At 39.1% G+C, this 14,550-nt stretch overlaps 1 protein-coding gene across 5 annotated transcripts in view; it reads right to left on the reverse strand.

The window, feature by feature from the left end:
- GPATCH8 (G-patch domain containing 8) overlaps window positions 1-14,550 on the reverse strand; it is a 69,368-nt gene that overhangs the window by 21,232 nt on the left and 33,586 nt on the right. For 4 of the 5 annotated variants that reach the window (XR_002086516.2, XM_019475949.2, XM_006268236.4 and 1 more), the window contains exons 4-5: window positions 2,532-2,599; window positions 1,595-1,681 (exon numbers count right to left, since the gene is read on the reverse strand). Coding sequence is in view for 4 of the 5 variants with exons in the window: in XM_019475949.2 (XP_019331494.1) it covers window positions 1,595-1,681; window positions 2,532-2,599 (155 nt within the window). In the remaining variant the exon portion in view is untranslated. Of the gene's footprint in view, window positions 1-1,594; window positions 1,682-2,531; window positions 2,600-4,658; window positions 4,704-14,550 lie in introns of all 5 variants that reach the window. The other variant, XM_019475959.2, reaches the window with a different exon arrangement.

Consider the following 14,550-nt stretch of genomic DNA (forward strand, 5'->3'; position numbering starts at 1 on the left):
AAAAACTCTCACTAAGAGCTCTGCTATAAAAGCTGCAATGCAGGATACAAGACAGCATTGTTACACAATTCACAAGATAGCAAAAGGGCTTCCTGCCCACCAATCTGAAATGAAGAAGTAAATTGTAGCCTACAGCTGTTGCTCCCCGTGGAGCTTTGGCATCACAGACTGTAGAAAAAAATACAATACCAAGAAAAGTCACACACTTCAGAACAGCTGATGTCATAATTAAAAGCCAAATTCTCTTTGCAGTGTGTGATAGCGCATCAGGTAGCATGCTATACTGAAATGAAAGGATGGGATGTCTTTTCAATATATTCTAACAGAAACATGACCATAGGGCATAAGAAAATGCCCTGTTTACAAAAATCAGCATCTGTCCATTTAAGAACACGACATACTTTTAAAGATGCCAACAGACACTGTTAAATCCCTTTAAATTGTGTACTTTTTTTTTTTTAAACCAAGTATACCATTTATTTTACAAAGGCCAAATATTACAGCAAGTCACAAAGTCATAATTTAATTAGGAAAAGCAATAGGACAGAGAGAATTTAGCTCTTACTGCTTAACAAACAAAAAGCCTTCTCCACCACTTATTTAACTCAGGGAATGGTAAGTATTATATAACTGTCATGCAGTTTAAATTTCCATTCCATCCCTCCCTAAAGCACCAAATTTTAGGTAAAACTGATGCCTTAATTCCAGAGGCTCTTGGTTTTTCAGGTTGTTTTTTGGTTAGTTTTTTTTTTTGGGGGGTGGGGGGGAGGGAGGGGCTCTTTTCCCCCCATTTTTGTCCTACACTCATGATGGGTGTATAAGCAGTTTCTCCCAAGACATACTAAGGTTCATAAGAATTGGCTGGTGTGCAAAAATGTGGATACAGAGCAACTCAGTACCCTGGAGACAACATGTTCACCATGGCCCAACAAAACAGGGAATTCAATGGTTACTGCTGAATTCAGAGATGCTCCCTGGTGGCACATTCAGGAACAACAAGTTGGTCTACTTTTCCGATCAGAAGACAATAGATCTTTAACTTGTGAAAGGAATAGGTTTTGCAAACTGCTTTTATAAAACAGGGAAAAATCTTGCTTTTGTAGTATAGCTATCAGGTCTTAAATGGGCAGAATTTAACGACAGTACAAGAAGGCCCAATCTAGTCTCCCATCAACACATGCATTTCATTAATATCACCACTAGATTCTGTCCTACCCCTTTGTTTGGCAGGTCTAGCAGTATAGGCCCTAGATAGCAGTCCTGGCACTGACAGTAAGAAGGTCTTGTTTACCTTAAAAACAGTCCTTCCAGATCAGGGGTGAGACATATTGGTAGGGAGCAGTGTGCTGGAAGCTTTTGTAGCTACTGCCCATTCAGTGGCTTTTTGGTGATAAATTGAGGATTTTAGTCACTAGAACACTACTTCCACATTACAGAAAAAGGTTATTAACAATGCACAATTCTTCATACAGCCAAAGCCTAATAGGTATCATCGCTACTGTAATTAAATGAACAGATTGTTCTGTCCTACCAGAACAATGTCTCCTCCAATCCACCCACAAAACCTTAATTGTTAGGGTGTTCATTTAAGTACCTTGTACTTCTGCCTCAGCTCTTCAGTGTCTTCTTTTTCCACCTCCAGTACACGCCTCCGTTCAGTGGCATCTTCAGCATAATCAAGCTTGTCAATGAGCACAGATACGAAACAATCAGTTTCACCCAAATAGCCAAAAGAATACCATTTGCTCAACTGAGGTTTCAGAACTGGATCTTTAAATACTGAGCATAACTTTCCTTGCTTTGTCACCTCTCGGTGAAAACTATATACAAAAAATTCATTATTTTTTCATGCTGCTGTCTCCCAGAAGACACTTCCATTGCCAGTAATTGCCTTAGTTTTATTTAGAACAGGGGTTGACAACCCTTTGCCACTGCAGGCCAGACCTGGCCTCCTACCGCAGAGCACAAAACTATGTCCCCAAAAGATCAAGCTGCTTGTGCTTACCCTCACAGCAGATATTGAGCCTTTCTGCAACAAGTAAGTAAGGACAGGCACGAGAGAGGAGAGAGGGCTGCGAAGGACAGTGATGTGGAGGGGACAGGCAGCTTGGTGCAGCTCTATACCCCCTGATCCCCTGTGCCACCCTAAACTGGGTCAGACCTTCCCAGGTTGCATCTAGCCTCTTTACGGGCTGGATCTGGGGCACAGGCTGTGGGTTGCTAACCTCCATTTTATGGAAATCAGCTCTCAAAGCCAAAAATTTAGACAGGCTCCAGATATCAAAATCAAAACAAAAAACAAAACAAAACCACACAAACTACACACACACAAATAATAAAACCAGGTAACCACAGATGGCTACTGGGTATTTCGTGGAGAAACTTTTCCCCTAGCATTGATTTAATGCCAAGTTTTTCTCCAGCTTATTGTACAAAGTTCGTACTGTTACACTCACTTCCTAACTATATTCCAAACCCCCCTGAGTTAATTACAGAAATGCACTTTAGAATTTGCACCAGGATCTGTTTACCTCCATTTCCATACGGCCCATGCCCATGACATCATACTTGACGACGATAGGGATGGGATCTGTTCTACCTGTAATGGAAACACACAGAGAAGGTGAGAGGCCAAGTCCATTGCAACAGCTCACTTTACACATTGGGTTTGGGTGGTTAGAGATCTTGCCTTGGAGTGCAGAGACCAGAAAGCTACAGTGAACCAAACACAAGCCATTCTCACAGCTTACATCCACAAAACTACTTCTCAGCTTCAAACTGCCTGAGGTAAAATAAGCCCATTAGTCCTTTGATACTTATGAGAGTTCTGTAAACATTAACCATTTATGCAAAATTTATTATGGTTAATGTTTAACATTTCCAAGTCTTTAAAAAAAGTAACTGAAATATAACCATCTCGTCTCCCTCACTTTTAGACCACAAATTACCGTGAATCTCTTGACCCATCAGCATGAAACTAGTACTTAACATGTTTTACTGCACAGTCATATTAGTGGACAGCTAGGATGCCCTCCCACCAAGATTTTTGTCTTATATTACATACAAATTATTGATGACAGTGTAGGTTAAAATTCTGTCATCACAAAATAAACATTATCTTCAGAAAAGGTGCTTAATTGCATCTTGCTTTCTTATATTCCCACTGAGAGCTGCTCTATCACTTACTGTGCAATGTGTAAGCTGTGAAAAGGACTAGTTGCGAAGAAAATTGACTTTGAACTAATCAAACTATGCTGGAGATTTTTTATTTTTTTTTAACATATCTTTAATCCACTCATAACCAGCCAAACAAAGCAAAATGGGGCAGACAAGCACTTTACTACCACAGCTTTTTGTTTTTTCTTTTACATCACAACTTGCACTGTTTGTTGTGATGTAAGCCCACTGAAAAAGAGTACTTACCTTATCCGATGCATACCTTGAGTAAAAAAACAGAATGTTTACTTCCCTTATTACTGTTCTTGAGTTGGTGTAAACAATTGTTTTGTTATACACACAAATACATATATATTATACCTTTGGGCTAAAAGAGCTATCATTTTAGATCTTCACAAATTAAGATGCTATTTCAATCCACATGCACAAAAGAAAGACTACAGCTTTAAGGTCACCTCAGGAAAACATGGGATTTATATCAATTTGCTCTGTATTCCAAGGGTAACTTTCTCTGGACGCTTCAAAAAGTAATAATCCATGGTTCTCACACCTCACAAGGACCACAAGGAGACCGTAAAGATTTCAGAAAACTGGACATTTTTAATTATTAAAACCTGGGAATGTCAGAAATTCCACTTCTGGTAAGTCCATTTATAGTCTGTTATTAGTTGTACATTTCTATTTTTGTTCTTTTTATTTTTTTACCATATACTCAAGGACTGTTTAGGTGGCACCTTTTATGAGTCCATAAATAATATTTTTATTGAGCCATTTTGCCTCATTTAAAACAACATTTGGAATCTAACATTTGAGTATTTTAGCAACTTTTTCCTAAAATTGTGTTTCTCTTACGCCCAATGGTATAATAATTAAGCAGTGACTGCAATTTTTAGCAAAAGGACCAAATTAAAGACAGGTTATAAAAATGACTTCCTAGGTGCAGTATCACTTTCATAACGTCTCAGCCAGGGATTTACTGGTAAAACGTAAACCCAAAGAATGATTGAGAACAAGTGTTAAAAGATTTTTTTGGGTGGTGGTTGTTTTTCAGTTTTTGTTTTGTTTTGTTTCTTCCAACAATCAGGATCTTTATATGCAAACTCATTACCTTGGTAAACCCCTGTATACAAATGATGCATCAGTACTTTTGCCTTCTAAGGCAGTCAAAGTTTTCAAAATCTATTTATTTAATAAAATGCAGTAGCAAGTGCTAGTGCCCATTATATTGGGAAAATCAAGTTTGGACAGTATTAGGATTTTATGTTTAAACTGATTTTTGGCAGTTCTAACACAAACAGAAACATCCCTTCTTAGCAATACCCTTTAATGAACAAGGATCAGACAAGTGTGCATAAAGAAAGGAAAGGAAAGGAAAATGAAAGACCAAGCAGAAGGATGAAGGCTACAACAGAGAAAGTAAGCCTAACATATTGGTGCACTGATGACAAAAGGAGTAATTCAGTCTGAAAATAAAAAATTACCACTGCTAAGTTTACCATCACCACAACAAGTCCAGGATCATAACGCTGTAAAAAAGAAACACGATTTGTTAGGCAGAAACCATTAGGGGCAGAAAAATAGGCCATTTGTAGAAGGCAGACAGGATGGGTTAAAGTAATACTTGAGGCTTCCTTTTCATCCCCTCCACTCCACTGCCATACTTCTTCCTATGGAGATGGGGAAGAAGGGAGGTGGTAGCTTTTGAGCAGTTGCTGTGTATTTTCACAACTGCTTTCACATCCCAGAATTTACCATGCATTAGAAGGTGGTAAGTTCCTGGTGGTGAACCAGTTTTATAAGATGTATTTTTGAATATTTAAATAAGTAGATTTAAAAATCAGCTAAATACAATTTAGAAAGACTTCAAGGGGCATAAAGTCAGAGGTTTCCAGATAAGAGAAGGGAAACATTATATACCCAAAGTTATGCTTTTATTTTAAATGTAACCATTATTATTTAATTTGGTATGATTAGACACTACTCTCATGGGAGCTGCTCACGTAGTCTACACAGCTTGACATCACATTGGCAAGCGCCAAGTTCTGGCACATCAAGCATGTACTGCAACTATGTGCAGTAGTGATTATTCCTATCATAAAACAAAAAAGTCTGCCAGTGGTCGGGGGGGGGGGGGGGAGTGCAATGTGCTGCCAGGAAGAGCAGAATATGCGTCCCAGCTCTGATCCCACCGGAACTGGGAGAGCCTTATCTCATGGCATGGTAAATTTCTCTTGGCTAACTGAAGATAAATGTATTGACTGGCTAGTGAAAAACTACATCTAACCTTGCTGACCACAACGCTAGGCCTCAGGGGCGTGAAGAACAGTGAGGGATTTCTGAGGTGTTCCTCAAGGAAGGGGAATCAAAGCACCAAAGCCTAGCACACATCACTAATTGATCTTTAACCATTTTACACAAACAAATAACTGAGGTTCTCTCACACCAAGAGCATCTCTTTAGAGCTGTTTCATTCTTCCTATTGAACCCTTTCCAGGTAGTCTAGCATACCTCTGAAGGGTTGAAAGCTGACCTTTAAAGAAGCTGATATACAAATCTTGGAGTTCAACAACCAGCCACCTACTGGTTAATTCATGCAGAAGACACTTGAAACTATACTATGCAACAAAGTAATCACAATGAACACAGAGGATATTTTGCTTTTATTGGTATCCTTACTATTGTATCTTAGCTCCAGTTGTATTTTTTTTTACTTTTTAGGAGTTACTATATTGGATGTTCCTAAAAAAAATTATGAAAATATTTGGACACACAATAGAAACTTAAGCAAAAATGTCTAAAAACCAACTTGAAGAGTAGCCTGAAACTTGCTTTATTAATGTGTGTATTAACATATTTGATGGAATTTGCAGAGATTTAAGAGTAAGAAGTGGGGTGGAAGGAGGGTTGTTTTATTTTTTCAACTGCTAATGCCACAAACTCAACCAAAGCTCTGAAAGGTAAGCTGACACTGGAGTTGCAAGTCAACATCACCAGTAGATAATGTATGTGATGTAAGACTGCTATTAAACTGAACTGCCACTATAAATATTGGAAAGAGTATAAAAAAGGGTTGTTTTTTTTAGTTGTAGACAGGATTTTTTTAAATTCTACAATGAGAATTTTGCAAGCACTTGAGACTCATGTCTATATAAGGCTTATCTGGTTAAAGTTATGTAGTCAAGCAGGGAATTCCAATTTTCTCACACTGTATACTGAAAAGGGGAAGGGAGGGAGCACCGCAGTGAGTTCTTGAAAAATGAGCCTTTGGATGATGTCTCTAACGCCTCTTGTTGACCAAACAACAGTAAAAAAAAAGTGATCTTCATTTTCTAACCTACACTGTGATCAAAGCAGCACAAAACCAGCAAATAGTAAGAGGGACAAACCTTGCTAATAAGGAACATGTGAGAAAGCTGGATACCAACCATAATATGGATTTCCTGCCTAGACCACAATAACCTGCAATGAAGGATACAACCAGGGAGTCATTTCAAACTAGATATATATACACATTTATTATGATTTCATTGTATTCTAGAGAGAAAATAATGCTCAGTGTCTTCAGAGAATACTGGGTCAGTCTCTCTCTTGTGCAATAGTAAGTACAGTGTTAGTTCTTGTAAGTGGATGGAGACAGACAGGGTTTGTGTAGGCTTGAGACTACTTTTTGAGAGTGGAGCACAAATAAAAAATGGCTATATTTAAGCCCTGTCTTTCACAAGTTCACCAGTACTTTGCATGGCTCTGACATATTATCTTTAAACCAATCCCGAGTTTAATGCTAGGTCAAGAGAAGGTCATTTCCCCATGTCACAGTCCATTTACAACACTGAAAATATGGTTTCCACTGATTATGCTGGACATGTCTACACATGCAATTAATTTGGAGTAATAAACCCCGGAATAGTTTGGGTCAGAGTAAGTTACTCCCAGGCATAGTGTCTACATGAGCACCCAAGACAAAAATCAATTTGAGCCAGGATGGAGCAGGTCATACCAGGGATGCTCAGCCCTGCGCTCCGAGTGACAGCATCAGGCGGCAGAAGAATTGGCTGGGACAGGAGGATGCTGAAAGTGCAGAGCTGTGTCGCTAGGCAGTAAGCAGAAGTCTGGCCCCCTGCTGGCTAGGAGCAATTTGTGCCCGCAGTCAGCATCTACACATGTATTTAACTGCAAAAAACTACCTGGGCCCAAGATAGTAGTCCTCGATGGTACTATCTTATGGTGGTGTAAATTAGTTTACTGCAGCCTAATACCATTGCATGTGTAAACGGCAATGCTTTACTCTGCAGCTAATTAGTCTACTCTGCAGTAAAGTTCATGTATATACACCACCACTGTGTTCAAAACCCAGTAAGGTTTTTAAGGGACCCGTAAAACCTGGTAAAGGTCCTGTATAAAACAAGAGTAGCAAATTATTCCATTCTCAGAGACAAAGAGTTGATACATTAAATAAAACTTCTCCCTCATGCCTCTATACTCTGGCATTTTAACACAGTAATTAATACAATATCAAGACAGGCTTTTTTTTAAGCTGCATTTTTCAGTTTCTTTCCTTATTTTAAATGGGAGTATAAATATATTAAACACATTTAGGTTGCAATGTCAAGCACTTAAAGCACTTAAAGTTAAGATGTGTCTGAATTCAGGCCTGATTTCTGTCCCTTATGCATATGCACCATGATACTATAACACAATCACATCCCATTTTAATAAGATATCTCCCTCATCAGTGCCAAGAAAATAAGGTAGTGTTCAGTATATTTATTCTCATTTATAACTAAAGTCTTATTTACTACATAACAGTAAAAGCCTGGAACAAACACAAAATTATTAATTTCCTTGTGATTTTTTTATAGTGTTCTAATCCCACTAGTATTTAAGGGCCTCACAAGCATTAATAAGGACTCCTGTCTCATGAGGGAAGAAAGATATCTCCATTTTGCAAATGGAAAATTGAAACAAACAGCCCAAGGTCATTCAATGAACTGGTGACAGAGCTAAGATTCAAATTTAAAGCAACTGGATTTCAAAGCTTGGACTTACTTCTCTAGCCACAATGCCAGAAGTACTGGCAGTCAAGCAGTTCTTTAGTCACTTGAGCACTTGCTGGCCGCCATGGATAAGTCTGATTTTGTCACAGTAATTTTTATTAAATGTTATGGAAGAAGGGCAAAAACAAACAACATTTAATGGAAAAGTTCCAAACATGCTTGTTGTCTACTTACAAAGCTTCCCAATAAACAGCAAGTGATTTCCCTACTGTGTAGCACTTCCTTGTGAGGGTTGTACTTAGGAAGGCAAATGTCTGCACCCTTTCCTACAAGCAATCACCACCAGTTGATCCTCCCCACCCCCAGTGTACTCTCTGACTGGCAGGTTACACCATGAATCAGTTTCTACATTTTTACAGCTGCTGTCACCTCCATGCCTTACCCAAGCGCCCAGAAAATGAGATGCACAGAACTTGTGGCCACCTGTCAAACTTCTGGCATAAGAAACTTGTTCTTCACATATGGTGCTGAACATATAAAGGCAGGGAGAGAACAAATCTCTTGTGAAGCACGTCTGTCTGAACCTTAAGATTTCCCTTTCTTCCCACAGTCCCCTGCCTTGTTCTCTAAATATTTCCTAACTCTTAGTGCAAATGAATCAGTGTTTCTCTGAATAGATTCACCCAATGAACTAGCCTATCCTTTAGCATCACAAAACCTGTACAATGAATGAGAAATACACCCTGTGTAAATATGAAGAGTCTCCAGTGCAGATTTAGCAGTGTTTATAACTAAGAACACTGGTGTTATTATGCTGCATATGAAAAAGGGGCAGAATCACTGTTCTCTGACAGTTACACAAACTAAATATGAATTTTCAAAAAAAAAAGTTAAACGCTTCACATTTTAAACTGGTTTATATACATAATTTATCCATTTAAAAAAAAAAAAAAGGAAAATCTAAAACCAAGTTCTATTAGGTACAGCGACAACAATCCTCAACTGTGAGTAAGGTTAGTCTAGAGGAATAATGAAGTTTGGTAGCATGTAAGACTGGTTTATGTTGGGGAGAAGGTAGCAGGACTGAGAAGTTAACGGACTTGCGTAATACCCATGAAGAGGAAGATTTGCCCCTGAGCACCATGTGCTGGGTCATTAAAGGGAGCCTGGCATGGATCTCCCTTTGCTCTCAGCCAGAGTGCATCTATGATGCCTAGTATATCATGCTACAGCTTTGGAAGCAGATGGACCTAGCCTGGATTATTCATATTCAGTTATTTTTTGACGTGAAAATATTCTGATAAAAGTGACAAAAATGGTGATTTTGAGAAGTATCTTGATTAATAGGATTTCATGGAGAAAGAAAAGGTACTTTTCTGGACTAAAAGCATACTTGTATGACAAGTCAGCTCTTCTACCCAGCTGCCCCCAAATAGGACCTCTACTTTATAGCAAAAATATTAAGAAATATGTATGGGGTTGACACCCACTTTCCTGTAACACAGGAGTAGTAAACTGACCAAAGTGAAGAAACTTTTGCACCACACAGATGACCAGAGAAAACAGAGTTCTAACTAACCCTCTCTAAATGATCCTCTTCAGCTTCATAAAGCTCAACATCTTGATAGTGGTACAAACTGAGCACAAAAAAAAAAAAACTGCCTCCAGCCACCTTAAGGCTTCCAGAGAAGAAAGTGCATACAAAAATTATTTAACTTTCATGCACTTAGAACTCCCTCCTGACCAAACAAGAAGTTATTTGATTCAACAAAACAAATATTAAAACTTACAACTGGAACAGTGACAAAGTTATTGGTTAGTTGCTGATTAACTTAGTAAAATACTAACTTCTGATTCAATAGAACAAAGAGGCCCTGTTTTAATGCTGCTCTTGCATTACCACAGTTAACCAGATCTAGCTGATAAACTATGCTTCTGCTATATTTTAGATAAATGTTAAGCCAGTACTTTAATGACATGTCAAGCAATACCGTGTGGGAATGAAAGTGGTTTATGGCAAAGTGTAACACAGCTACGTCCTTGAAATGTTTTCTTTAGAAAAATAATCAGTGCAGCCTGCATTGGAAGCAGTTAAGGAAATGTGCGCACCTCTGATAAAATGGACTTAAAAATAGGCGGCTTTACTACAAAATGTTGAATAGTTGTACTGACATAGCAGCTGCAAAAAGATCTCAACAAATGGCCAGATGATAACCTGAGGCAGATGCATAAGGCAGACAGGCAATGCTTTCAGTGTTTCTGTAATATTTCCACCATCACCTGGCTGCACCAAAACTATATTTTGGAATTCATTTGATATAAAAAAGGGAGAAAGATTCTGGCAAACTCTTGGGTCATAATTTCAAGGTATAAAGCAAAGTCAGTAATGGAAGTTTCAAATATCACCTTAAAGGAGGGGTGGGCAATTATTTGGGTGGGAGGGCCAATTAGGGAGTTTTGGGTGAGCTGCTGCAAGCCAGATCAGCAACTCTTCCCTCCCCTCACCCCCCAAGCAACTCACCACAACTCTGCTAAGTGGCTCTGCTCCATGTGTGGCTGGAATGGGGCCACAGGTGGGCAGCAGGGCAGGTGGGTGGGGCTGGAATCATGGGGATGGGGCCCAGGGCAGAACTACAATCTGCTCTCGCACGTCCCTGCAATATGCACCAGTTCCGCTGGGCATGCAGGGACCAGATCATGGCTCTGCCCTGGGCCCTGGTATCTCCACAGAAACCAGCCAGGACCTGCGTGAGCAGGGCACATGATCAGGTAAATGGGATGGGACTGAGGGCAGGTAGAGAGCTGCATTCAGGAGCAGTAAGGGCAGGTGGCGATGGCTAAGGCATCGCCACCACTGGGGCTGCCAGGAAACTCATCCAGCCACCAAGCCACTCCAGCCCCACTGCACGTCCAGAGGCACTGCAACCAGCTGTTCACATCATGGCCCAGGATGCCCACCTCCTGCCTGGACCAGGTGGGACTAAGGGACCCGTCACAGGCTGGACAAAAATCCCTTGGTGGGCCAGATTCAGCTCACAAGCTGTATTTTGCCCACCCCAGCCTTAAGGTCTATTACACTATTTAGTTCATCTTACTTAAATTGGGTGCATTTTTTTCCCTAAGCTTCCAGATTCATAGGATTTTTTCATCCACTACTCTCAGCCTCTTCAAATCTATTGTCACTAAAGCTCAACACACGTGCAAATCCATCAACAGCATTTGCTAACTTACAAAAAACAAAACAAAAAAAAAACCAGGCAAGTGAAAATTCTTGAATCTAACTCACCCTTTTTCATCTCAGTGTTCTGAGGTTTTCCTATCTTTTTCAATGCATTCCAATACACAGAGCAGGCTGCAGTTCTTCTCTTGATTTTGTCTTTCAGGGTAGCTAACTTTTCATTCCATTTTGTTTTCCCCCTTATCTAGTTCAAATGCAACTTTCATTTTTCAAATTTTAAGCTATTCTTGTACGAAGGTCTGGACACACGATAAGCTTTACACCAGCCTAAAGGTGGAACAAGCATATGACATACAACCCTACCCTCGTGTAACTTACCTGAATCTGGTGAAAAACTGCCCTGAGAAAAAAAGCAAAGATAAAACTATACTGGTTTAGATGCTGTGTGCACTATCCTGGGATAAGCTATGCAGTTTGCTAATAGAAAACCTGCTCTTCAATGCTCAGTGGCAAGGCACAATAATATTAACCCACTGCATAAAGCTACCCTGGAATCAGCTGCTCACCTGTCTACTCTGGATTCTGGTATAAATTACATCTGCTTAGAAAGCCAAGGTAAATTACAAGGATGTAAATGCCTCATGTTTCTAGACCCTAAAACTCTAGTAGAGCACACATGAACTGATTAAGCTTCTATTTTTTATACTACCTAACTTTTGAGAAATTTATACCACCTTACTTCCCTTGTCTTGTGAGATAAGGATCATGACATTGATCACGAGAAAAATATGTTTTTGTTTCTCTGCTTTCTTCTTACTCTCAGCTGCTTCCTTAAATCTCTTACATTCTGTCTTCTAATTCAGTCAGTCCTCAATCCATATCTAGTCCTCTGCTACTGAAGCTCACTTAACACGTCCCATTTGAAGTTAGCTAAAACTTTTAGCATATTCCTACTCGGTATTTTATTGACGATTGTTCAGCAATAGCATTCTAGTTACAAAATTCAGTGCATGAACTAACGTATCAACTAGTTCACAAATCCCTGAATTTCTTGCCAAACACTGCTTTCTCTTCCCCACCTTTGAAAGAGGAACTTGGCACATATTTACCATCTTGCTATTCATGATGAAACAGCCACCATACAATCTGTGCAGCAAAATGCTTCTCAAAAGCCACTCTTACTTTCTGTACTGAAAGCAATGCTAGGCAAATGAAAAAGCTCCAATATGTTTTTTAATGTTTATTGGCTAAAAAACTAAAATGCTATTACTGTAAATTGGCTGTTTGCCAGAAGATGTCAACACAAAAGAGATAAGGAGAAAGATGAGCAGGAATGTTCCTGCTGAATTTACACAAGTTCTCCAAACTAAATAAGACATTAAGAAAACTTGTTTAAACTCTCAGTTTCACAACATTAGGCTCAAAACTGACTCTGATATTTTATTCAACATATCCAAGCAACTATTCCTTCATTTATATCTAAAGATATAAATAAATCGGCTGGGGGAAGCTATCCTAAATTACTTTCAAAGGAGTAGAGAAGAGTCTAGCACTCAAACACAGCAAGAATATAAACTGTCATTTTAATAGGGACAGATTCATAGCTGCTTATCCAAGCAATTCTAGCTTTCTATCAGCACTACAAAAACAGCTGCAAAGACAGCTCTATGGGGTAATATTTTGTGACACACTAACTCCAACAGCATCAATGTCAATTTACTTTAGGAACTTGTAGAGTGAGCTACTGCCTAAGTTACTTGGTGCTACAATAACATCCAATTGTTCTGATAATAAATTGTTAAGCGTGAATTTACTTCCAGCTACCACCCAAGAATGGAAGATACAAAATTACACACCCCTTACTTGCTGGTTTACAGTCACATAATCCCCAGCAAACTAATCCATCTCCGAGGACAGATTTATACTGACAAATTCTTCTTAAAGGAACCCAGGAGGGAAAGAGCATTAATGGCATGGCCCTGTGAGAAGAGGTGCAATATTAATGATTGGCAGTTATAACATAACAATTTTTGTCTAAATTCATCGACTGGAAGGGAGGGGGAAAGCCCTTGGCTCATATGCCTAGAATCACAGTTTTAAAAGCCAAATGAGAAACCACATTACTTGTCACCTTTGTAAACCTGCAGAGGTCAATCAGATGGACAGGGGTACAAACTAATCCCGGCTGACAACATATGCAAAGCTAACTAGGTTATATAACAATAAAATATCAAGAGCCCTCTGCAGCCAAGTACAGGTGTTAAATTGTAATTCACAACAAGAGATTGTGGAAAATGGACCTTTTACTATTGCTGGTAAAATGTGACAACAGTAATTCCATTTACAAGCTATTAAAGGGGCTTTAAACTCTGTATTAAGTAAATGACAGGTAATGCCATCATTGTTCTGTGTTTCTTATTTTTAAGGATTTTGGAAGTCTGACATTTTTATTTTGGTTGTTTTTTTTTCCTGGCATATATCTTCCCTTTTTTGTTCTTTTAAAAGTGGTTTTACTCCTCAAGCTTACATAAACTTGAGCAGGGCTGTTGTTTCTTTCCTCGTGTTCATAATTTTTTTTAAATTCTAAGATTCAAGCAAAAACAAGAGGGCAAAAAAAGACAACTTAACTGTGAGAGAAAAACTACTCGGCACCAACAGTGTCAGTGCCATAGACATACCATACAAGATTCTGTTAATTAGCAAGAGGGAAGGACCTTGACATCATCATGTCACCAGCAATTATGAAACACAGGACCTTCCACCCCACCATTACTAGAGCTGCTGTTTTATCTGCAAGGAATATGAACAATACTGTGACCTTCCTTGGATGAAATTTGCCACAAAATTTCCAAACTTTGCAAAGCACACATTAAAGCAGTGGTTTTCAACCTGTGGTCATGGACCCCTGCGAGTGCGAAGATTATGTCTAAGGGTCCTGCAAAAGATAAGAATGATCAAAGGTATGTGAATGCACATATTTATAATTCAAAGGGGTCTACAAATGAAAAAAAACATTGAAAACCGCTGCATTAAAGAATTCTCAACATCACCAGAGGTGGACCAAACTGGGTAGGATGGTTTTACTTTTTCGCTCTCATTTCAAAGTAGGAGGAGGTAGGAGAACAAGTCTTAGGATCTACAATTTCCCTGAAATTTTAGATCAGCTTGAATAAGCAGAGATTTAAACGCATGGCAGCAAAG

This window comes from Alligator mississippiensis, chromosome 4, assembly GCF_030867095.1.
Source record: "Alligator mississippiensis isolate rAllMis1 chromosome 4, rAllMis1, whole genome shotgun sequence".
Classification (NCBI taxonomy): Eukaryota; Metazoa; Chordata; order Crocodylia; family Alligatoridae; genus Alligator; species Alligator mississippiensis.